A 23,882-nucleotide genomic window follows, 5' to 3' on the forward strand; every position below is an offset into this window, starting at 1 on the left:
TGCCCTATCTGTCTAACAAATGTCAAATTGTTCACAGTAAACAGCTAGTATGAATAATCTACAGTGTGCTCATTTTGTACATATAACTTATGATTAATTGAAGTACAAACCTTGCATTCTGGCTTGATCAAAGCTTTGTTGATTAGAGATTTCTCATCAGAGGTCAACTCTTCTGATCCTTTATCTGTTGTTTTTAAAGGTTTTACCCAAAATACTTTTTTCTTGACATGTTTTTTAAAATCATCCTAAAATGAAGACAATTTGGGTGAAGTCAGAAAATATAGTTTAAAATGTACTCAGATATTATTAAAATGTATATATGTGGTAAATATATTTTGACATCCAATCCTCATGCCAGAGCTCAGACTTTGCGTTATATAATAAATTTCATTGCTCACTCTCAGATTATAAAAATTTGTCCTGGCAATGTGATGACACAGATGTGATTAGGGCATTAGAATACATATCTTTGATTTCTATACTAAAACTAGTATCAGTTTCCTGTTTCAATCAGCAAATACTAAGCTGCCAACTGTCTAAATTTGCAAAGTTTTTTTATGCAATCCAGACAAATTCTTGGTTCTGCAGGGTGGAAAATAAAAAGAGTTTATGTAAACCTCAACCCAAAGTTGGATGCACAAAAAAGTTTTGGCTGCTCCTTGTTGGAACAAGAGTTGTTTCTTGGCAAGACTTAGGCCTGTTTCACACTTCAGTTTTTCAGGTCAGTTGAAATCCGCGAAAATGGCGGAAAACGGATCTGTGGCTGACGATACACCAACGGGAGCCACCGGACCGTTGGTGCGCTGGGATCTGCCAATATTGTAATGTTAAAGGAACCGCGCCAGGCAAAAAATAAAAATAATACCGGGGTGGGGGGGGGAGAGAGAGATTTTGGCAGGTCTGCAGAAATACGGATGCAACGGACGACCGTCAGTCAAAATCCGCCAATAATGCAAGTCAATGGGGAAAAAAACAATCCGCCAAGAAAAATGGCAGATCTGTTTTTTTGCAAAACGACGGATTTTGACTGATGGTGAAAAACTGAAGTGTGAAACAGGCCTTAGGCCATCAATCAAAATCCGCCGTTTTGCAAAAAAAACGGATCCGCCATTTTTCTTGGCGGATCCGTTTTTTTCCCCATTGACTTGCATTATCGGCGGATTTTGACTGACGGTCGTCCATTGTGTCTGTATTTCTGCGGATCCGCCAAAATTTTGGCGTCCGCAAAGATCACCAAACGGACAATGCAACTTTTTTTGTGCTCGGATCCGCATTTTTGCCTTTTGATACATGTTTAACCCCCAAATCCAATCTGGCTGCTGGAGAATAAAACTCTCTCTCTCCTCCCCCCCAGTATTATTATTTTTTTTTTTTTGCCAGGCGCGGTTCTTTTAACATTACAATATCAGCGGATCCCAGCGCACCAACGGTCCGGTGGCTCCCGTTGGTGTTTCATCAGCCACGGATCCGTTTTCCGCCATTTTGGCGGATTTCAACTGACCTGAAAAACTGAAATGTGAAACAGGCCTTAAGGTACATGCACACGCTGTGGATTCTGCTGCGGATCTGCAGCGGATTTGGCCCTGCGGATCTGCAGCAGTTCCGCAGACAGTGTACAGTACAGTGTTAGCCAATGGTATTTAAAATCCGCAGTGCACATGCTGCGGATTTTTCCTTGCAGATTTGCTGCGGTTTTAAATCCGCAACATGTCAATTCTTTCTGCGGATTCCGCAGCGGTTTGACACCTGTTCCATTGTCCAGGTGTCAAACCGCAGGGTGAAACCACTGGCAAATCAACAGGAAAACCACAGGTCACTTTACCTGCGGTTTTACCTGCGGATCGGCACGGAAAAACTGCAGATGAATCCGCAGCATGTGCTCATACCCTTAAACATTCTTCTTCTGCAAACTGTTATATTTGTAAAGGCCTCAATACTCATTAGACAAAGGTAGGCTGGCAAACAATCATTCATGTGTCAGTTAAACAGTCATTCATTGTTAGTATTAAAATGTGAATGTTTGTTGATCAGCAATAGTCTAAATCGGGCAGGGGAAACTCAGGCCCATGGACTGTAAACAGTCCATGATGAGCTTTTAACTGTCCCCTGGCCAGATTCCTGAGGACCGCACTGCTTGGGCCTACAGCTGTATTTTAACGGCCTCCATCCCAATAATTTCTTCTTGCTCAGTTAGAATGCTCTCGCTGTCTTCACTACTGAACACTAAGTCACGTGCAATGAAGGATTACGTTCTGGCATCAATGTTAGCGTCAGGACTTATTTTGTTGGCGGAGATAGCGTGCAATTTGTACAGCACCCTAAGAATGGCTGAAATATCCAATTGGCCCTTGGCAGAATTAAGATTCCCCACCCTGGTCTAAATGAACACTTGATTGCTTCATCTTGGTAACTAAAATCCGTTCATTATGGTTGAAATTGGCCATTTTGTCTCAATAGTAGCTGATGTGTATGGACGGAGGCTTTAGTTTTGTGATTAAAAATCTTCACATACACAAGGAATTGAGACAGAAAATGAATTGGAAATAGATAAGAAATACTTTATGAGAATTCCATATTCCAGTTTTCTACAATTAACAAACAACCATGTGCAGTGTATATGCATTTTTGATAATTGTTTTTTCTTTAAAAAAAAATAAAATAAAATATCCTGATTGGCTAAATCCCTCCATACACAATAGTACTAAAGTAGCCAATATTGTTAGGATTGGTCAACTGTCTAATATGTATGGGGGCCTCCTAACTTTCATCCAGGAGATGATGTTTGGAGGTGAGAAGGAATCAGCCTGTTGAATTTTCAAAAGCTGATCCTTTTGTTCACCCTTGAGATGAACATCTGCAAGGGGAGTCTGGCAGCAATTCTCTCAAAGAGAACACTGAAATACAAACACTTTGTACACTGTGTATGTGAGAGTGAGGAAAGATAGTTGTTTAGCCAATAGTTATCTCTCATGTGATAATGCTCCCTAGAGGGGGTGAAAACCTTTAAGGACTTGATCAATCAGTCACAAAAAGTCAACAAATACGGAGAGTGATGCAGCACATCTAGTGAAATAAAGCTTTTGTTAAAGCCTGCAATGATTCATGTTGCAGTGGTAAATAGAAGGGTAATTTCACTGAATCTATTGAAGCTCTCCACATGCAGTATGGGTATAACTAAGGTCAAGAGCAGTGTTTGCTTGATTCTGTGGATTGGCCTGGCCTACTGATGCAAAGGCAGACACATTAATGGACACTAGGTGGCAGTTTTAGGATATGCGCTAGGTGACTTATATAGCTATGTGGTGGTCAGGTGATTTCCACCTCCAGAATTGAAGCCAAGTCAAGAGCAGTTTGAGAGCCCAAGTATACATGCTCCAAGAGTGAGGACCCTGAGGTGCTTTAAATCACTGAGTGTGATACCCCACTTGAATTATTAGCACATTTGCACTTTCGTTCTTTGAAGCACACATCATTTTTTCAAGCCTTTTGGCTAAAATGGGGAATTTTTAAAATTCCCGGTTGAAGGTACAGTCACATTTTAACTGTAAATCCTTTATTGTAAAACTGCTTTAAACCTTGTCACAAGGACTTTTCAGGGTACGGTGCCACTATGAGCTCCCTCATGATTTACATAAGAGGGAAATGTGTGGTCATCAGGATCTGCTTCTCCCTTGAAACCTCTGGCTCTCCTCCTGAAAGAGTCAGTTTAGATTGAGCTCCTAGTTTCAGTAGTGTGGTTAGGGCAAATGGATGTTGGGATCACCCTAACTTCTGCAATGGATGTTCACTGATCCCTTAGTCTTATTGTGGCGTCTTTAGGGGGCCTTTCTTTTTAGGCAGTGGACTGTGATATCATGCATCCTTTTTTGTGGTCCTAGACAATATTTGAAGCAATCTTGGGTTCTTAAGGAAAAAAATAACTGTGAAAGAGCTATCTATGGATAGGTAGGTGCATATGTTTAAATAACCTACTTTACTTTTTAAAATATCAGATATTAATGTATAGAGTAGTTCTCTCCAATTGGTAGCATTAGTGAGCTAGGTTTATTCCATTTAGAGGAGAACTAATTTACCAGGAAGTCTTGCCTGGCCTATGACAACGTGTCTCAAGAAGAAACTGTATCCAGTAGATCCCAGGTTGTGTTATTAACAAAGGACAAAACAATTAGAAAAACAGGTTTCATTGTTGTTATACAGTCAATATATAGCAGCAAATGAGATAAAATATAACTTTTAATACAACAAATTAAAAGTACCAAAAAATAATAATGTCACCCACAATTAAATTTAAAATGAGATGCAAAATAAATGGGTGAGCCTCAAAGGATAATTTGCAAGCACCCAAACGCATCACATAGGGATATAGAATGTAACTGATAAATCAGAAAACAATCTATATAATGGATACAGCATAAATAAAAAATTGGCACAATGCTATAGCCAATTGCACATGTATGCACATATATATTTCATAGGCCAGACCAACAGGTTCATAGCCTTCCATAAACGAGATTTAAAAAAAAAAAAAGGAACAATCTCACCGGTTTATGCAGACGGTCAGGAGTCACCAGGGATACTCTGTATACCTACAGGAATGTAGCGATGGGAAGACATGCTAACCATTAACTGATCCCCAGGCTCCTGCCCTTACAAGGGCAGTCCACAGCTAGCCCTATATTGCACATGCCCTGCACTTTCCCTATAAGGAGCGTCCCAACGCGTTTCATCCAAGTAACTCTTCAGGGGACTAACTTGTTTAAAGTGCCATAGTGCTATAGCTAAGAGACATACATCCTCCAGCTCTCTATGCTATCTGCTGTCTGCCAGCTATGGACTGCCCTTGTAAGGGCAGGAGCCTGGGGATCAGTTAATGGTTAGCATGTCTTCCCATCGCTACCTTCCTGTAGGTATACAGAGTATCCCTGGTGACTCCTGACCGTCTGCATAAACCGGTGAGATTGTTCCTTTTTTTTTTTTTGAAATCTCGTTTATGGAAGGCTATGAACCTGTTGGTCTGGCCTATGAAATATATATGTGCATACATGTGCAATTGGCTATAGCATTGTGCCAATTTTTTATTTATGCTGTATCCATTATATAGATTGTTTTCTGATTTATCAGTTACATTCTATATCCCTATGTGATGCGTTTGGGTGCTTGCAATTATCCTCTGAGGATCACCCATTTATTTTGCATCTCATTTTAAATTCACTTGTGGGTGACATTATTATTTTTTGGTACTTTTAATTTGTTGTATTAAAAGTTATATTTTATCTCATTTGCTGCTATATATTGTGAATTTGGATGAGAAATATTTGTCAATTCGGACTGATATTGGCATTTTTTGCTGTATTTGTTGGTATACAATCAACAAACAACATTATTTAAATAAGTACACTATGCCATTGTCCAAGAAACATAAAAAAAGCAGAAATACACACCGTGGTTCTCAGTAAAATAACATTAGCTTTCTCAAGGGCACACGGAGCACATTGACACCAGACGTCCCATTCAGGTTTCCAATAAAATAGGAGTAGAAGAAACCCTAGGGAAAAAATGTACCCAATAATGCACAGTGCTTGTCTCCACATCAGTGTTCTGTATCCAAACAGCTCCTGGGGAATTAAAGACACAATAGGACTGGATGACAATAGATTTCACCGAATATCTTCTCATTTTAGCAAACCTCTTAACATAAGGCACTTTTTTTATCTCAAACTTCTTATGGCAAAAGGTTTTTCTAGTTGATATTTGTATATATCTACATGAACACTACTAAGAGATGGTTGTTATGATAAAATAAGCAATAATTACATAACATATTATATCTTTCTAAAAACTAAACCTGTTATAGAAATCACAGTGCATTATACACTGCATACTAACGCTGAACTGTGCATCTCATTTAGCGCAGAAATGAGTCCAGCAACCCTATTCAGACTCTTTTCTTTTTCTACTTTTAAGTTAAAGATATTCTGTTACAATATCAAAAAGTTCTAACAGTCCTGTCAGGAAAAACTGCATGAAAAAGAAAGATCATGCATTGGACCTACATTTAGTTATTATACAGTGGAGAAAATGCGTATTTGATATAATGCCAATTTTGTAAGCTTTCCCACCTACAAAGAATGGAGAGGTCTGTAATTTTTACTTTACGCACATATCAACTGTGAGTGACAGAATCTAAAAATAAAAGTAGCACAGTGTGCAGGCTCCGGCAAAAGGTCAGGGAGGCACAGCGCCTGCGCACTGCAGGAATTTGCTCTGCGCTCAACAGGGCAGATAAGTATGTCGGTGCAGGAGCGTGATGCCGGGGAGCCTGTGAAGCAAGCAGGAGGAGGGCATCTCAAGAAGATAGGAGGTGCCGGACAAGGACCTGCGACACCCATCAGACAGGACTGACCAGCAGGTGAGTATAATAAAAGTTATTTTTCTTCTCTTGCAGGTCAGATCAGGGGCTTATATACAGCACTGCACAATGCTGTAGATAAGTCATTAAAGGCGCTGGCTATAACTCGTATTGGCCAAACCTGGTGACAGGTTCCTTTTAAGAAAACCAGGGATGGGCTTCTAGTTTTGGAGCAAACTGCAGGATGGTAGTGGGGCAGTTTGTTCCCTCCAGCCAAGTCTTTCAAGTGGTCCATGGCCACAGATTCGATTTAAAAACCCTGCAGTAAAGGGTTTGGTGTGTCAGTGTTTGTTTGCAAGCGGTAAAAAAAATGGCACTGCAACATGGCGCCCCCTCAGTGTGACACGGTGGTGGCCCTTGGCAACATGTCTTGGATGCCTTGGATATGGACTGTTTTGACGCCCTGGCTGCGATCCAGAGGATACTGTGTGCTGTTCATTTTGTGAGTTTTGGACATTAAATAAATTTGCTTTGAACTTTCCTTGATCACTGCCTCATTACTGCATGGTGTGAACACCGCTATGCTTGGTTGGGGAATGTGGGCAGTGTGAACTGAGGTATACCCCAATGCCATTTGCGTGTCTCTCATTAGGCCTGCCACATTGCAACCCAGGCCTGCGGACAAGATGGAGGAAATCTTGAGGCAGCTAGTCCTCACACAGCAGCCATAGCAACAGACCAATAACCTGTTGCTGCAGCAAATTGCAGCCCTGCAAGAGGCACCTCCAGCACCAACACCGGAACACCGTGAGGTCCGAGACAAGCTCCATTCCACTTTGCGTAAGCAGAGTCTGGAAGATGACATGGAATCTTTCCTCACTGTTTATGAGCGCACTGTAGAACGGGAGAACCTGACAACTTTCCAGTGGGCCAAAGTGGTGGCTCCGTTCCTGAGGTGTGACATGCTAAAAACCTACTTTAACCTCAGTAAGGAGGACTCCCAGGACTATGCCAAGCTAAAAGGTGAGATCCTTGCCCGACTGGGGTTAATACCTATGTGAGAGCCCACAGGGTGTTTTCATGGACTTTTGTGGAGACCCAGCTCTCTCGGTCTCAGGTTTATGACATACTGCAGCTTGTAAAAATGTGGCTCCAATCTGAGACCTTGTCTCCGGCCCAGATGCTGGAGATGGTGGTGGCTGACTGGCTAGTGAGAGCTCTACCAGCAGCCATACAGCATTGGGTGAGGCAAGGGGACCTGGGCACTCTAGAATAGATGGTTGGACTGATCGAGTGGTACACAGCCACTTAGGACTTTATACGGGACTCTGCCCCATTGCGGATGTCACGCCGGACCCTGCAAGCCCTGGATCCAGGGAAAAAGTCATGTTCCCTTGCTGGGGATAATCAGGCAGAGTACATACTGATGGGGTACCACGGAGTGAGAACGGCAGGAGACTAGTTCCCCAAAATGATCTCAAAGACTAACGGTGCCTCCACAATCAGGTGCTGGCAGTGCCAAGGGCACTGTGGTGGACTCAACCCAAGAACGAAAACTGCAGCATTTTTTTTTTGCTGAGGTCCAGGGGTATTGCGAGTCTTGTCCCGAATGCCAACTTACCACATCCACTGCGAATTTCAGGAGTCCATTGGTGAAACTACTCATTATAGAGGTACCATTTGAGTGGATAGCAATGGAACTGGTGAGGCCTATAGTGAAGTCCTGCCGTGGCCATCAACATATTCTGGTTGTAGTGGACTATGCCATGGGGTACCCAGAGGAGATACCCCTTTGTCACACTTTGGCAAAACTAATCGCCCGCAAGGTGTTTGCAAAGTTTTGTTGTCTTGGGCTACCAAAGGAGATCCTTATGGTTCTGGGGACTATTTTAATGTCCAAGGTGACCAGGGAGCTATGTAAGCTGCTCCTTATTAAACAGCTACGTACGTCGGTGTATCATCCACAAACCGACGGTTTAGTGGAAAGGTTTAATAAGACCCTCAAGTCCAAGCTCAAAAAGTTGGTCTTCAAGGATGGGAGGGATTGGGACATGTTATTGCTCTATCTAATGCTCGCTATTCGCGTGGTACCACAAGCCTCCATGGGTTTCTCTCCTTTTGAGCTATTGTTTGGCAGGCATCCAAGGGGGTTGCTCGACGTAGCTAAGGAGATGTGGGAACAGGAGCCAACTTGGCATTGGAGTGTGATCGAGCACGTGGCAAGCATGCAGGACAAGATTGCGGCTGTCATAGTAAAGGAGCATCTTTTGGATGTCCAGGCCACGCAGAGCTGGGCATATAATAAAAGAGCCACAGTCAGGATCTTTAAAGAAGGGGACGGGGTGTTGGTACTAGTGTCCACCACAGAGAGTAAACTCATGGCCAAGTAGCAAGGGACATATGAGATACAGGAATAGGTGGGGGAAGTGAATTATAGAGTGCTCCAGCCCAGAAAGAGTAAACAACAACTGTACCATGTAAACCTGCTAAAAGCCTGGAAGGACAGGGAATGTTTGGTCATTGAAGTGATTCCGGTGGTACCAAAAAGGAACCCTCTGTCACCGGTGGAGGACGTGGCTGGGGGTGAGGTTAAGATAAATGATGCACTCACAAAACAGCACATTCTGGTGCAACAGAATCCAGATGTATTCGCAGAGCTGACGGAGCGGATCTCAGTAATCCAGTAGGAAATTGTCACCGAGTCCCGGGTAAGTGTACGGATGAAACTGTAGTGAGTGCCAGAAGCCAGGAGGCAAGCCATCATGGCTGAAGTGAAGCAAATGCTTCAGTTTGGAGTTATCGAGGAATCCCGGAGGGAGTGGGCTAGCCCCATTGTACTGATTCCGAAGCCAGACTGGTCTTTATGATTCTGTAATGACTTTTAGAAATTGAATGAAGTGTCAAAGTTTGTCGTTTATCTAATGCCTTGGGTGGGCGAGCTAATTAAGAGACTTGAGGAGGCCCAGTACTTCTACATGCTCGATCTTACCAAATGTTACTGGCAGGTACCACTAACAGATTCGGCAAAAGAAAAGACCGCCTTTATCATGCGGGTTGATATCATTATGTTCTCTTTCAATGGAAGTCTTCAAACAGAGGCTGGACAGACATCTGACTGGGATGATTTAGCGAATCCTGCTTTGAGCAGGGGGTTGGACCAGATGGCCCAGGAGGTCCCTTCCAACTCTACGATTCTATGATTCTATGTCGTCTTGCATTTGGATTGCATGGGGCTCGCTCTACGTTCCAGGGGCTTGTGGACATAGTGTTAAAGCCTCACCAGAAGTATGCATCAGCCTATTTGGATGACATCATCTTTAGTAGCAACTGGCATTCCCACCTGTCTCAGGTACAAGCAGTACTGGATTCACTCAGGATCGCGGGGTTAACAGCAAACCTCAAAAAATGTGCCATAGGTCTCACGGAAGCACGGTACTTAGGGTATGTGATTGAGCATGGAGTTATCAAACCCCAAATAAATAAGATTGAGGCCATCCAAATATGGCCTAAGTCTTTAAGTACGAAACAGGTGAGGGTCTTTCAAGGTATCAGTGGGTACTACCACCGGTTTATACCCAATTTTGCTAGGAGATCAGCACCCCTAGCCAATCTGTTAAAAAGTAAGAAGTCGGTTATGGTACGGTGGAACCCTCAACCAGAGGAGGCATTCCAGTCCATGCGTTGGCTTGTGTGGACAGCCAGTCCTCATCAGCCCCAACTTCAGGAAAACCTTTATAGTGCAAAAAAAAAGCCTCAGAGGTAGGCGTAGGTGCGGTACTGTCAGAAGAGGTGAACGGCGATGAACATCCAGTTACCTGCTTGAGCAGGAAACTTACCCTGGCAGAGAAAAATGATAATGAAGTGGAGAAGGAGTGCTTGGTGACTAAGTGGACCTTGAAGTTTCTATGCTACTATTTGCTCTGGCGACAGTTTCTGTTGGTAATGGATCGTTCCCACCTCGTTTGGATGAGTAATGCAAAGCAGAGGAATGCGCAGGTCACCAGATGGTTTCTGTCCTTACAAAATTTAATTTTTTGGTGGAACATCGGGCGGGGAAGTCACAGGGAAATGTGGATGCCCTGTCACAGGTACCCTGTTTGGTGACAAATGCTCAACCTCACAAGTTTCAGTGGGGGTATGTGAGGCAGTGATGGGTATTATAGGCGAGGGACGCTATGTATCCCCCAGGATGCGCATAGAAGCGTATTAAGGCCCGCTGGAGTGCACTGCAGTCACAGGTATAGCTATGGTTGCAATGCAGAATAAAAGTAAGGTCTTGGACAAGCTATTTCCCCAAGGAGGATTTAAGAAAACCCGGAATGAGCTTTTATTTTTTGAACGAACTACAGGATGCTAGTGGTGCGGTTCGCTTCTTCCAGTTGGGTGTTACAAGTGACCCATGGCCACAGATTCCATTTAAAAACCCTGCAATAAAGGGTTTGGGTGTGTCAGCGCTTGTTTGCAACTGGCAGAGCAGGTGGCTCTGCAACAGCTGGCTTGTGTGAGGTTTGTGAATTTTGGACATTATATATATTTGCTTTGAACTTTCCTGTATCACTGCATTATTTCTGCACTGTGTGCGCTGCAGCACTCATTACCTGTATTAATTGCACCTGTTTGAATTCATCACCTGTATATAAGGCACCTGTCCAGACTATCAATCACACTTCAACCTCTATACTATGGCCAAAACCAAAGAGCTGTCTAAGGACACCAGGGACAAAATTGTAGTTGTGCACAAGGCTGTGATGAGCTACAGGATAATAGGCAAGCAACTTGGTGAAAAGGCAGCAACTGTTGGCTCAAGTATTAGAAAATGGAAGAAACGCAAGATGTATGTCAATCTTCCTCATTCTGGAGCTCCAAGCAAGATCTCGCCTCCTGGGGTAAGGATGATTCTATGAAAAGTTAGGAATCAGCCCACAACTACACGGGAGGACCTGGTTAATGACCTGAAGAGAGCTGGGACCACAGTCTCAAACATTACCATTAGTAACACACTATGCCATCATGGATTAAAATCCTGCTAGGCAAGCAAGGTCCCCCTGCTCACGCCAGCACATGTCCAGGCCCGTTTGAAGTTGAAGAAGAAGATGAGTAGGAATGGTAAGTCATGTGGTCAGATGAGACCAAAATAGGACTTTTTGTTATCAACTTCATTTGCCATGAGTGCAACCCCAAGAACACTATCCCAACCATGACGCATGGTAGGGGAAACCTTAGGTATGCTTTTCTGCAAAGGGGCAAGACGATGGCACCATATTGAAGGGGGATGAATAAGGTCATTTAACGTGAGATTTTGGCCAACAACCTCCTTCCCTCAGTAAGAGCATTGAAGATGGAATTTGGCTGGGTCTTCTAACATGACAACGACCCAAAACACACATTCAGGGCAACAAAGAAGTGGCACCGTAAGAAGCATGTCAAGGTCCTGGAGTGGGCTAGCCAGTTTCCAGACTTGAACCCAATAGAAAATCTTTGGAGGGAGCTGAAATTCAATGTTTCCCAGTGAGAGCCCCGAAAACTGAAAGATCTGGGGAAGCTCCATTTGGAGGAGTGTGACAAAATCCCTGCTGCAGTGTGTGCAAGCTTGGTCAAGAACTACAGGAGTTGTCTGATATGTGTAAAGGCAAACAAAGGTTTCTATACCAAATATTAAGTTCTGGCTTTCTGTTTAATCAAATACTTATTTCATGCAATAAAATGCATATTAATTATTTAGAAATCTTACAATGTGATTTTTTTATTTTTTATTTTTAGATTCTGTCTCTCCCAGTTGAAATGTACTGACGATAAAAGTTACAGACCTCTCCATTCTTCATAGCTTGCAAAATTGGCAGTGTATCAAATACTTATTTTTCCTGCTGTATAAGTATTACAGAATATTTGGGAGTGTTTATATTTTAGCTGAGTCAATCTAATCTTATAATGATTGGACACACTCCTAACTTAATTATGGTTGTTGTGTTAATACTTGGAACACAAAGTAATAAAAATACAAAATTAAGAAGAAAAAGTATTGCGAGCTATGTTACGTATTACTTCATCTGAGTTACTCATAGTATGAGACAGCTCGAAACTTCAGTTAAGTCAAAAATCTAATAGCGTTATGCAAATGCCATGACTGTCCAGGTCAGAGTTTCTCATCCCTGTTTTACAAGAAACCCCCAATAAGTAAATATGTACTGACAATAATAAATATTGTATAAATATATATATATATATATATATATATATATACTAGATGTGGGCCTGATGCTATCGCATCGGGAGGGCAGTGACATCACGATGGGGGCGGCTCTGTGGCACTAGGGGTGTGGCATCTGTCTCTCCCCCCTCCCCCATATGTGTGTGAGTACGTGTGTGTGAGAGTGTATATGTGTGTATGTACATGTGTGTGTGAGAGTATGTGTGTGTGTACATGTGTGTGTGTGTGAGTACATGTGTGTGTGAGTACATGTGTGTACGTGTACGTGTATGTGAGTACATGTGTGTGTGTGAGTACGTGTGTGTGTGAGTACGTTTGTGTGAGTATGTGTGTGTGTACGTGTGTTTGAGTATGTGCATGTGTGTGTACATGAGTACATGTATGTGAGTATGTGCCTGTACGTGTGCATACGTGTGTGTGTGAGTACATGTGTGTGAGTACGTGTGTGTGTGATTACATGTGTGTGTTATACATGTACGTGTGTGTGTGAGTACGTGTGTGTACATGTGTGTGTGAGTACATATGTGTGAGTAAGTGTGTGTGTGCTAGTACATGTGTGTGTGTGAGTACATGTGTGTGTATGAGTACATGTGTATATGTGTGTGTGAGAACGTGTGTGTGTGAGAACGTGTGTGTGTGTAAGTACATGTGTGTGTGTGAGTACATGTGTGTGATTATATGTGTGTGTGAGTACATGTGTGTGTGTGAGTACATGTGTGTATGTGTGTGAGAACGTGTGTGTGTGTAAGTACATGTGTGTGTGTGAGTACATGTGTGTGAGTACATGTGTGTGATTATATGTGTGTGAGTACATGTGTGTATGTGTGTGTGGGAACGTGTGTGTGTGTAAGTACATGTGTGTGTGTGTAAGTACATGTGTGTGTGAGTATGTGTGTGTGTGTACGTGTGTGTGTTAGTACATGTGTGTGTACATGTGTGTGTGTCTGTGTCCCGCAGCTGCTTGCCTACCCACCTCCGTGCAGTCATAGCGCCCGCACCCCATCTCCACCACAGGCCGCAAGCCGCGATCTTTCCTGCCGGCTGAGACTGCACGGAGGTGGGTGGGCAGGCAGCTGCGGGATGCGGTGGGTGTCCCGGCAGCGGGGGGTCCCGGCAGCGGGGGTGCGGCTGGTGGTGCTGCGCAAGGGCCTGGTACCACCAGCGAGTGCCAGGACTGCGCCTGTAGCTGATTGGTTGCGGCCGGCCGGGCACGACCAATCAGCAATGCAGGATTTCCATTACAAACAGAGAGACAGAATTAGACGATTATATAGTAGATACTGTATATATACAGTATATACAGTGGGGCAAAAAAGTATTTAGTCAGTCAGCAATAGTGCAAGTTCCACCACTTAAAAAGATGAGAGGCGTCTTTAATTTACATCATAGGTAGACCTCAACTATGGGAGACAAACTGAGAAAAAAAATCCAGAAAATCACATTGTCTGTTTTTTTTTTTCATTTTATTTGCATATTATGGTGGAAAATAAGTATTTGGTCAGAAACAAAATTTCATCTCAATACTTTGTGATATATCCTTTGTTGGCAATGACAGAGGTCAAACGTTTTCTGTAAGTCTTCACAAGGTTGCCACACACTGTTGTTGGTATGTTGGCCCATTCCTCCATGCAGATCTCCTCTAGAGCAGTGATGTTTTTGGCTTTTCGCTTGGCAACACGGACTTTCAACTCCCTCCAAAGGTTTTCTATAGGGTTGAGATCTGGAGACTGGCTAGGCCACTCCAGGACCTTGAAATGCTTCTTACGAAGCCACTCCTTCGTTGCCCTGGCGGTATGCTTTGGATCATTGTCATGTTGAAAGACCCAGCCACGTTTCATCTTCAATGCCCTTGCTGATGGAAGGAGGTTTGCACTCAAAATCTCACGATACATGGCCCCATTCATTCTTTCATGTACCTGGATCAGTCATCCTGGCCCCTTTGCAGAGAAACAGCCCCAAAGCATGATGTTTCCACCACCATGCTTTACAGTAGGTATGGTGTTTGATGGATGCAACTCAGTATTCTTTTTCCTCCAAACACGACAAGTTGTGTTTCTACCAAACAGTTCCAGTTTGGTTTCATCAGACCATAGGACATTCTCCCAAAACTACTCTGGATCATCCAAATGCTCTCTAGCAAACTTCAGACGGGCCCGGACATGTACAGGCTTAAGCAGTGGGACACGTCTGGCACTGCAGGATCTGAGTCCATGGTGGCGTAGTGTGTTACTTATGGTAGGCCTTGTTACATTGGTCCTAGCTCTCTGCAGTTCATTCACTAGGTCCCCACGCGTGGTTCTGGGATTTTTGCTCACTGTTCTTGTGATCATTCTGACCCCACGGGGTGGGATTTTGCGTGGAGCACCAGATTGAGGGAGATTATCAGTGGTCTTGTATGTCTTCCATTTTCTAATTATTGCTCCCACAGTTGATTTCTTCACTCCAAGCTGGTTGGCTATTGCAGATTCAGTCTTCCCAGCCTGGTGCAGGGCTACAATTTTGTTTCTGGTGTCCTTTGACAGCTCTTTGGTCTTCACCATAGTGGAGTTTGGAGTCAGACTGTTTGAGGGTGTGCACAGGTGTCTTTTTATACTGATAACAAGTTTAAACAGGTGCCATTACTACAGGTAATGAGTGGAGGAAAGAGGAGACTCTTAAAGAAGAAGTTACAGGTCTGTGAGAGCCAGACATCTTGATTGCTTGTTTCTGACCAAATACTTATTTTCCACCATAATATGCAAATAAAATGAAAAAAAAACAGACAATGTGATTTTCTGGATTTTTTTTTCTCAGTTTGTCTCCCATAGTTGAGGTCTACCTATGATGTAAATTACAGACACCTCTCATCTTTTTAAGTGGTGGAACTTGCACTATTGCTGACTGACTAAATACTTTTTTGCCCCACTGTATATACATATATATCTTATATATATAAAGCTGAGTGTATGTGTGTGTGCTTGTGTGTGTGTATGTGTATATCAACAACGATGTCATAATGGTTGCTATGTCAATGATGATGTTATAATAGGGTGCAATGGTGACGGCTATGTCATAATGGTTGCCATGGCGAAGATGTCATAATTGATATATGGGCACAGAACTATGGGATGGAGGATGTGTGATGGGTATATGGGCATGGCACTATGGGATGGCATATATATATATATAATGGGAATATAGGCATGGGACTATGTTATGGTGGATAACCATTATAATTTGTTATCATCTAACCACAGTAAGTTACAATGACCGGGCAATGCCGGGCTCTTCAGCTAGTATATATATATATATATGTATATATATATACTGTATATCTATTTCTATAATTGCCTTGTAATGTTTTCATTTCCTGTTCTGTCCAGAAGTCACCGTATCCCAGAATTCCAAGCAGAGGAAGTTCACTGACCACCATATTGGGACACCCAAGTGATGGGTGTCTCAATATGGAAACTCCTGCTGGTACCAACCTGTTGCATGGTACAACCAGCAGAATGCCGTATGCACCATACACACACACACACACACTCTCACACTCACACACTCACACTCAAACTCACATTCACACACTCACACACTCACACTCACACACATGCAGCCTTTTGCCCTCTTGCACGGTACCACCAGCGGGACACCTTCGCACTGCACTTGCGTGAATTTCGTGCAGGCGCAGTGAATCATTCAGCTGATCCCGGTGGCAGATGCGCGACATGTCTACAGGCAGAGGAAGCTGGTCACATTAAAGGGGTTTTCCCATGAACGAAAGTTCATTTTAAAAATTGTCTGTGTCTGACCATGTACGGAGCATACCACATCTCCTGGGCAGGGGAGGAAGCAAAAGACAATACTGACATTACAGCAGGGGATCACAGAGGATTCATTTTGTGAGGTAAAATATTTCACTGACTGTTTTTAAACAATATTTTACCTCACAAAATGTATCCTCTGCGATCTCCTGCTGTAATGTCAGTATTGTCTTTTGTTTCCTCCCCAACCCAGGAGCTGTGGTATGTTCTGTACAAGGTCAGACATAGGGTGAGACATACAGAGCACAGGGGGTGAGACAGCTCAAACGGGACAGCACATGAGGGGAGAACACAGCACAGGAAGGAGAGAGACAGCAGACAAGGGGGATAGTACATGGGGTAGACAGGTCAAAAAAAGAGAGCACAGATGGGAGAAGTCAGCACATGGGGAAAGAGAGAGTGGATAGGTGGGGGAGCACATGGGGGGAGAGATTCTCAATGCTGCAAAGCCTTCCCCCATCGTGACATCACCGCCCTCCCGATGCTATCGCATCGGGCCTCAATCTAGCATATATACAGTGGGGCAAAAAAGTATTTAGTCAGTCAGCAATAGTGCAAGTTCCACCACTTAAAAAGATGAGAGACGTCTGTAATTTACATCATAGGTAGACCTCAACTATGGGAGACAAACTGAGAAAAAAAAAATCCAGAAAATCACATTGTCTGTTTTTTTTTCATTTTATTTGCATATTATGGTGGAAAATAAGTATTTGGTCAGAAACAAGCAATCAAAATTTCTGGCTCTCACAGACCTGTAACTTCTTCTTTAAGAGTCTCCTCTTTCCTCCACTCATTACCTGTAGTAATGGCACCTGTTTAAACTTGTTATCAGTATAAAAAGACACCTGTGCACACCCTCAAACAGTCTGACTCCAAACTCCACTATGGTGAAGACCAAAGAGCTGTCAAAGGACACCAGAAACAAAATTGTAGCCCTGCACCAGGCTGGGAAGACTGAATCTGCAATAGCCAACCAGCTTGGAGTGAAGAAATCAACTGTGGGAGCAATAATTAGAAAATGGAAGACATACAAGACCACTGATAATCTCCCTCGATCTGGTGCTCCAAGCAAAATCCCACCCCGTGGGGTCAGAATGATCACAAGAACGGTGAGCAAAAATCCCAGAACCACGCGGGGGGACCTAGTGAATGAACTGCAGAGAGCTGGGACCAATGTAACAAGGCCTACCATAAGTAACACACTACGCCACCATGGACTCAGATCCTGCAGTGCCAGACGTGTCCCACTGCTTAAGCCTGTACATGTCCGGGCCCGTCTGAAGTTTGCTAGAGAGCATTTGGATGATCCAGAGGAGTTTTGGGAGAATGTCCTATGGTCTGATGAAACCAAACTGGAACTGTTTGGTAGAAACACAACTTGTCGTGTTTGGAGGAAAAAGAATACTGAGTTGCATCCATCAAACACCATACCTACTGTAAAGCATGGTGGTGGAAACATCATGCGTTGGGGCTGTTTCTCTGCAAAGGGGCCAGGACGACTGATCCGGGTACATGAAAGAATGAATGGGGCCATGTATCGTGAGATTTTGAGTGCAAACCTCCTTCCATCAGCAAGGGCATTGAAGATGAAACGTGGCTGGGTCTTTCAACATGACAATGATCCAAAGCACACCGCCAGGGCAACGAAGGAGTGGCTTCATAAGAAGCATTTCAAGGTCCTGGAGTGGCCTAGCCAGTCTCCAGATCTCAACCCTATAGAAAACCTTTGGAGGGAGTTGAAAGTCCGTGTTGCCAAGCGAAAAGCCAAAAACATCACTGCTCTAGAGGAGATCTGCATGGAGGAATGGGCCAACATACCAACAACAGTGTGTGGCAACCTTGTGAAGACTTACAGAAAACGTTTGACCTCTGTCATTGCCAACAAAGGATATATCACAAAGTATTGAGATGAAATTTTGTTTCTGACCAAATACTTATTTTCCACCATAATATGCAAATAAAATGAAAAAAAAACCAGACAATGTGATTTTCTGGATTTTTTTTTCTCAGTTTGTCTCCCATAGTTGAGGTCTACCTATGATGTAAATTACAGACGCCTCTCATCTTTTTAAGTGGTGGAACTTGCACTATTGCTGACTGACTAAATACTTTTTTGCCCCACTGTATATATATATATGTATACACTGACAAAAAATCCCATGTGCAATACTATGAAAATCTAAATTATTGACCTTTTGGGATTACTGTAATTCAGTTAACACTGTAAGTAAAATAGCAAATTATGCAATATACACAATTTTATCAATGTCAACGGTCTAATGTATGTGGCACTTGAGTTCTGGCCCATTCTGCCTGGTCCATTGCAGCAATAATCAGGATAGGGTACTAATTTCTAATTAACCCCTTAGTGACGGAGCCAATTTGCAGCTTAATGACCAGGCCAAATTTTACAATTCTGACCACAGTCTCTTTTATAACTCTGGAACGCTTTAACGGATCCCGCTGATTCTGAGATTGTTTTTTCGTGACATATTTTACTTCAAGTTAGTGGTAAAATTTCTTTGATATGACTTGCGTTTATTTATGAAAAAGTGGAAATATCACAAACATTTTTTAAATTTTGCAATTTTCAAACTTTTAACTTTTATGACCTTAAATCAGAGAAATACCTGTCACAAAAAATATTTAATAAATAACATTTTCCACATGTCTGCTTTACTTCAGCAAAAAATTTTTTACAAACATTTTTCTTCTGTACCAATCCTTTTTATTTTCACAAGTGTAAAAAGAGAAAATAAGCCACAAAATTTGTTGTGCAATTTCTCCTGAATACGCTGATACCCCATATGTGGGGGTAAACCACTGTTTGGGTGCACGGCAGGGCTTGGAACGGAAGGAGTGCCATTTGACTTTTTCAATGCATAATTGGCTGAAATTGAGATTGGATGCCATGTCGCATTTGGAGAGCCTTTGATGTGCCTAAACAGTGGTTACCCCCACATGTGACACCATTTTGGAAACTTGACCCCTTAAGGAACTTATCAGGGGAAATGCAAGGAGGGATGGGAGTCTCAGCACTTAGTGGTTGGGAGCGGATTTCCTGATTTTCTCTCTAAAGTGGGAGGCTAGGTCATCAGTACAAATGTCTGTGATAGGGGCCTGTACTTTTGGCCTGAGGATGAAGTGAAAGGTGTCAAAATGTTTCTTGGAGTTGTTGGATAGTGAGGAGATCATAGTGGTGAAGTAGGTCTGTTTGGCGAGGTGAAGGGTAGAGGTATAGGTTCTTAACATAAATTTGAAGTGGATGAAGTATTGTTGGTAAAATATTTGAAGGGTTTCTGAGGGATGTTATTCTTGATTATCTCAATGAGAATAACTGTTTATCTCCATATCAGCATGGGTTTATGAGGAATCGCTCCTGTCAAATCAATCTAATCAGCTTTTATGAAGAGGTAAGCTATAGACTGAACCAAGGTATGTCATATCTTGATATGTGGTATATCTTGATTTTTCCAAAGCGTTTGATACCATGCCACACAAGAGGTTGGTACACAAAATGAGAATGCTGGGTATGGGGGAAAATGTGTGTAAATGAGTAAGTAACTGGCTTAGTGATAGATGCAGAGGGTGGTTATAAATGGTATATTCTCTAACTGGGTCGCGGTGACCAGTGGGCTACCGCAGGAGTCGGTGTTGGGACCTATTCTCTTCAACATATTTATTAGCGATCTGATAGAAGGTTTACACAGTAAAATATTGATATTTGGAGATGATACAAATCTATGTAAAGCAGTCAATGTGATAGAAAATAGTATTCTGCTACAGATGGAGCAGGATAATTTGGAAACTCTGGCCAAAAGGTGGCAGATGCGGTTTAACATTGATAAATGTAAGGTTATACACATGAGAAGAAGGAATCAATTTCACCATTACACATTGAATGGGAAACCACTGGGTAAATCTGATATGGAGAAGGACTTGGGAATCCTAGTTAATGATAAGCTTACCTGACGCAGCCAGTGCCAGGCAACGGCTGCCAAGTCAAGCAGGATCATGGGGTGCATTAAAAGAGGTCTGGATACACATGATGAGAGCATTATACTGCCTCTGTACAAATCCCTGGTTAGACTGCACATGGAGTACTGTGTACAGTTTTGGGCACCGGTGCTCAGGAAGGATATAATGGAACTACAGCGAGTACAAAGTAGGGCAACAAGATTAATAAAGGGGATGGGTGAACTACAATGCCGAGAGAGATTAGCAAAATTAGGATTATTTAGTCTAGAAAAAAGATGACTAAGGGGGATCTTATAACCATGTATAAGTATATAAGGGGATAATACAAATATCTCTCCGAGGATCTGTTGATACCAAGGAAGGTGAGGGTCACAAGGGGGCATTCTCTGTGTCTGGAGGAGAGAAGGTTTTTCCACCAACATGGAAGAGGAATCTTTATTGCTAGGGCAGTGAGAATCTGGAATTCCTTGCCTGAGGAGATGGTACTGGCGAACTCAGTCAAGGGGTTCAAGAGAGGCCTGGATGTCTTCCTGGAAAATACCAATATTATATCTTATAGTGATTAGGCTCTTTAGAAGGACATAAATCTGGGGATTTATTCTGATGGAATATAGGCTGAACTGGATAGACAAATGTCTTTTCTTGGCCTTGCTAACTATGTTACTATGTTACCAAATCTTCTGGTGTGCGGGTTTTCCTCCATATGTGTTCAGCACTCATACAGCATCGCTTCAGAAGTCGAGTTTGCGATGTGAGCCAGGGCTGTTTTACTCTGTGTTTGGAGGTTCTGAGGGAGAGGGGCGCTACTTGGTCAAGGGTGCTGAGAGTGTCATCGTAGTGATGTACAGCCAGATCAGGACAGGAAAAAGAGGAGATTCAGGACAGTGATGAGTGTAGGGAATCTGAAAGTGTAAGAGGGTTAATGGCTTGTAGATTTCTGAATGTGTGGTAGGTAGGAGTATGCTGGGGTGGGCGAGGATTTGTGAGCGTGAAGGAGAGAATGTTGTGGTCAGAGAAGGGAAGCAGTGAGTTATTTAGGTAGGAGATTGAACAGAGCTAGAAAAAGACCTGGTCAAAGGTGTTACTGTCTTTGTGTGTTTCAGAGGTTGAGAGCTGCGAGAGGCTGAGAGAGGTGGTTAGTGATAGAAGCTGAGAAACAGATGATATCGCCAGACACCAGCAAATATCAAAGTAACATAAAAATGAAGCCGCAAGTATCACAAAAAAATACACAAAATTTACTTGATTATCCTACAGTGAGTAAATGTTATACCTCTTTAAACCATATGTGCAAAAGAAAGCAAAAAAAATGGTCAGAAATGGGGAAAATTTATCAGGTCTTTAACTGGTTAATAATAGAGGACTGACAAGCTTTTTTCTTATAAATATAGCCATGAATTGATAATAATTACAATAATTTTAATATATAGCTCCAACATATTCTGGAGCCCTTTACAATTAATTGGGGATATGTACAAACAATGAAGACAATACAAAATAACACATAGTTCAACAGTTACAGGAGGAATGAGGGCCCTGCTGTCAACATTTTAGGATTTGTTCACTTGAGATGGATAGACGCGCCTTTAAAAGGTTCTCCAAGCTTCTGATTGTGATGACCTCTCATTAGGATAGGTCACTAATATCAGATTGATTGTTATCAAACACCTGGCATCCCCACTGCTAGTTGATATCAGCTCTGTAGGCAGCTAGAGATACACAAGGAAGAGAGCCCAACAGCACAGCTTTTTTCACTGTATAGTGGCTGTTCTTGGGTACAGCAGCATAGCTCCAATTCTCTTGAATAGAATTTGAGCTGCAACACCTGAACAATGTATAGAGCTGTGTTGTTCCAGTTCTATTCGGTGTTTATATCCAGATACTGCTGGAGCTGATAACAGAAGATCAGTGAGGGTGCAGGTTGTCGGACCCAGGGCCAGCATTAGAGCCATGCAAACTAGGCATTTGCCCAGGGCCCCACAACCCAGGAGCCCCCAGACAGTGGTATGCCGCTAATAGTGACAAACGACGCAGCTGCTATTGGGCCTGTGAGTCAGGGGGCTGCTGCCAGCGCCGGGTTTGCCTCCCACTCTCCCCTGTACCCAGCACTGCACATTCAACTGTATCAGTATCCTAGATGCTGATACAGTTGAAAGCAATGATGGAGGAGGGAGCGTCAGGTGATGAGTGTTTTTTTTTAAACAGTGAGTACATGGTGGCTGCATTATACTATATGGGGGCTGCATTATACTATATGGGGGCTGCACTATACTATATGGGGGCTGCATTATACTTTGTGGGGACTGCAATATACTATATGGGACTGCAATATGCTATATGGGGGCTGCATTACAGTATAATGTATGGGGCTGTATTATGCCATAAGGGGCTACATTGGAGTCTATGGAGGCTGATACAGTTGATGCTTCCTCTCCCATCATTTCCCTGCTGCGTTTGACATCTCATCCAGCAGGTGCAATGACATCACTTCATCATGCTATGCTGTGTCAGGCAGTGGAACTGTGGAGGAGACGTGCTGCAGAGACCGGAGCCGTGGGGGAATGGGGAGAGTTGAATCTTTTTTTAAATCAGCGAGTACATGGTGGCTGCATTATACTATATGGGGCTGAATTATACTATATGGGGGCTGCATTATACTATATGCGGGCTGCATTATACTATGTGGAGACTGCAGTATACTATATGGGACTGCATTATACTACATGGGTCTGCAATATGCTATATGGGGACTGCATTATACTATATGGTACAAAGGCCCAATACTTTAGACAAGAAAAGGGGCGGTATCCCATAGAAATAAATCGCCATAATAGTAAGTGGTTCCACTCCATAAGCATATGAGGCAAGGAGAAAAAAGAGGTGTAATTGGATCCAAACAATATGTAAAAAATTATTACAATCTTTATTAATATTCTAGGCACAGACAATATGTAAAAATAGCAAAATTGCAATGACAGATTGACACCGAAAACAGGAAAGATAGGAAGGGGGAGATAAAATGAACCAGACGCACCAATAGCCCAAGCCAAGATAGTATATAACATGCACAAACATCAGCAATGGCAAACATGAATGCCCATATTGATTGTAAATAAGGCCATAATAGGCTTAAAAATATTCCCTAAGGGCTGGCAACTCAGTGTGAAGTAAGGCAGTAATGGAAATGGCGACAAGCTAAATCCATAAAATGTGCAAATAGCGTCATATAGGACACAAAGTTGTAAGAGGGAAAAGCTTACCTAATGGTGCACAGGTACCCCAGACCGTAGGGCGACCCCCCGATGCATGTTTCGTGCTCAAACAGGCGCTTTCTCAAGAGGACAGTGTGTAATATACTCTCTCATCTATGACCTCTTCCTTTCAGATTTTCTTAACCTGGATCCAGCGGTCAGACACCTCCGCTGTTGCTGCTCTTTCATATGGTGGACTACACTTCTCTCATACCCAAAGATCGGATAACAGAGCAGGTGGAGGCATTGGTCTGCTCCTATCACTCAAATGTATCTTTCAGGTTATCCCTCAA

At 42.8% G+C, this 23,882-nt stretch overlaps 1 protein-coding gene across 3 annotated transcripts in view; it reads right to left on the minus strand.

Moving 5' to 3' along the window:
- Positions 1-23,882, minus strand: part of LOC141092481 (probable cation-transporting ATPase 13A4) — a 401,167-nt gene that overhangs the window by 172,980 nt on the left and 204,305 nt on the right. For 2 of the 3 annotated variants that reach the window (XM_073578652.1, XM_073578651.1), the window contains exons 2-3: positions 5,442-5,615; positions 111-245 (exon numbers count right to left, since the gene is read on the minus strand). In XM_073578652.1, coding sequence (XP_073434753.1) covers positions 111-245; positions 5,442-5,591 — 285 coding nt within the window. In that variant the 5' untranslated portion in view covers positions 5,592-5,615. The remainder of the gene's footprint in view (positions 1-110; positions 246-5,441; positions 5,616-23,882) is intronic. The other variant, XM_073578653.1, reaches the window with a different exon arrangement.

This window comes from Dendrobates tinctorius, unplaced genomic scaffold (genome assembly GCF_039654945.1).
Source record: "Dendrobates tinctorius isolate UK_male_01 unplaced genomic scaffold, ASM3965494v1 ptg000060l, whole genome shotgun sequence".
NCBI lineage: Eukaryota > Metazoa > Chordata > Amphibia > Anura > Dendrobatidae > Dendrobates > Dendrobates tinctorius.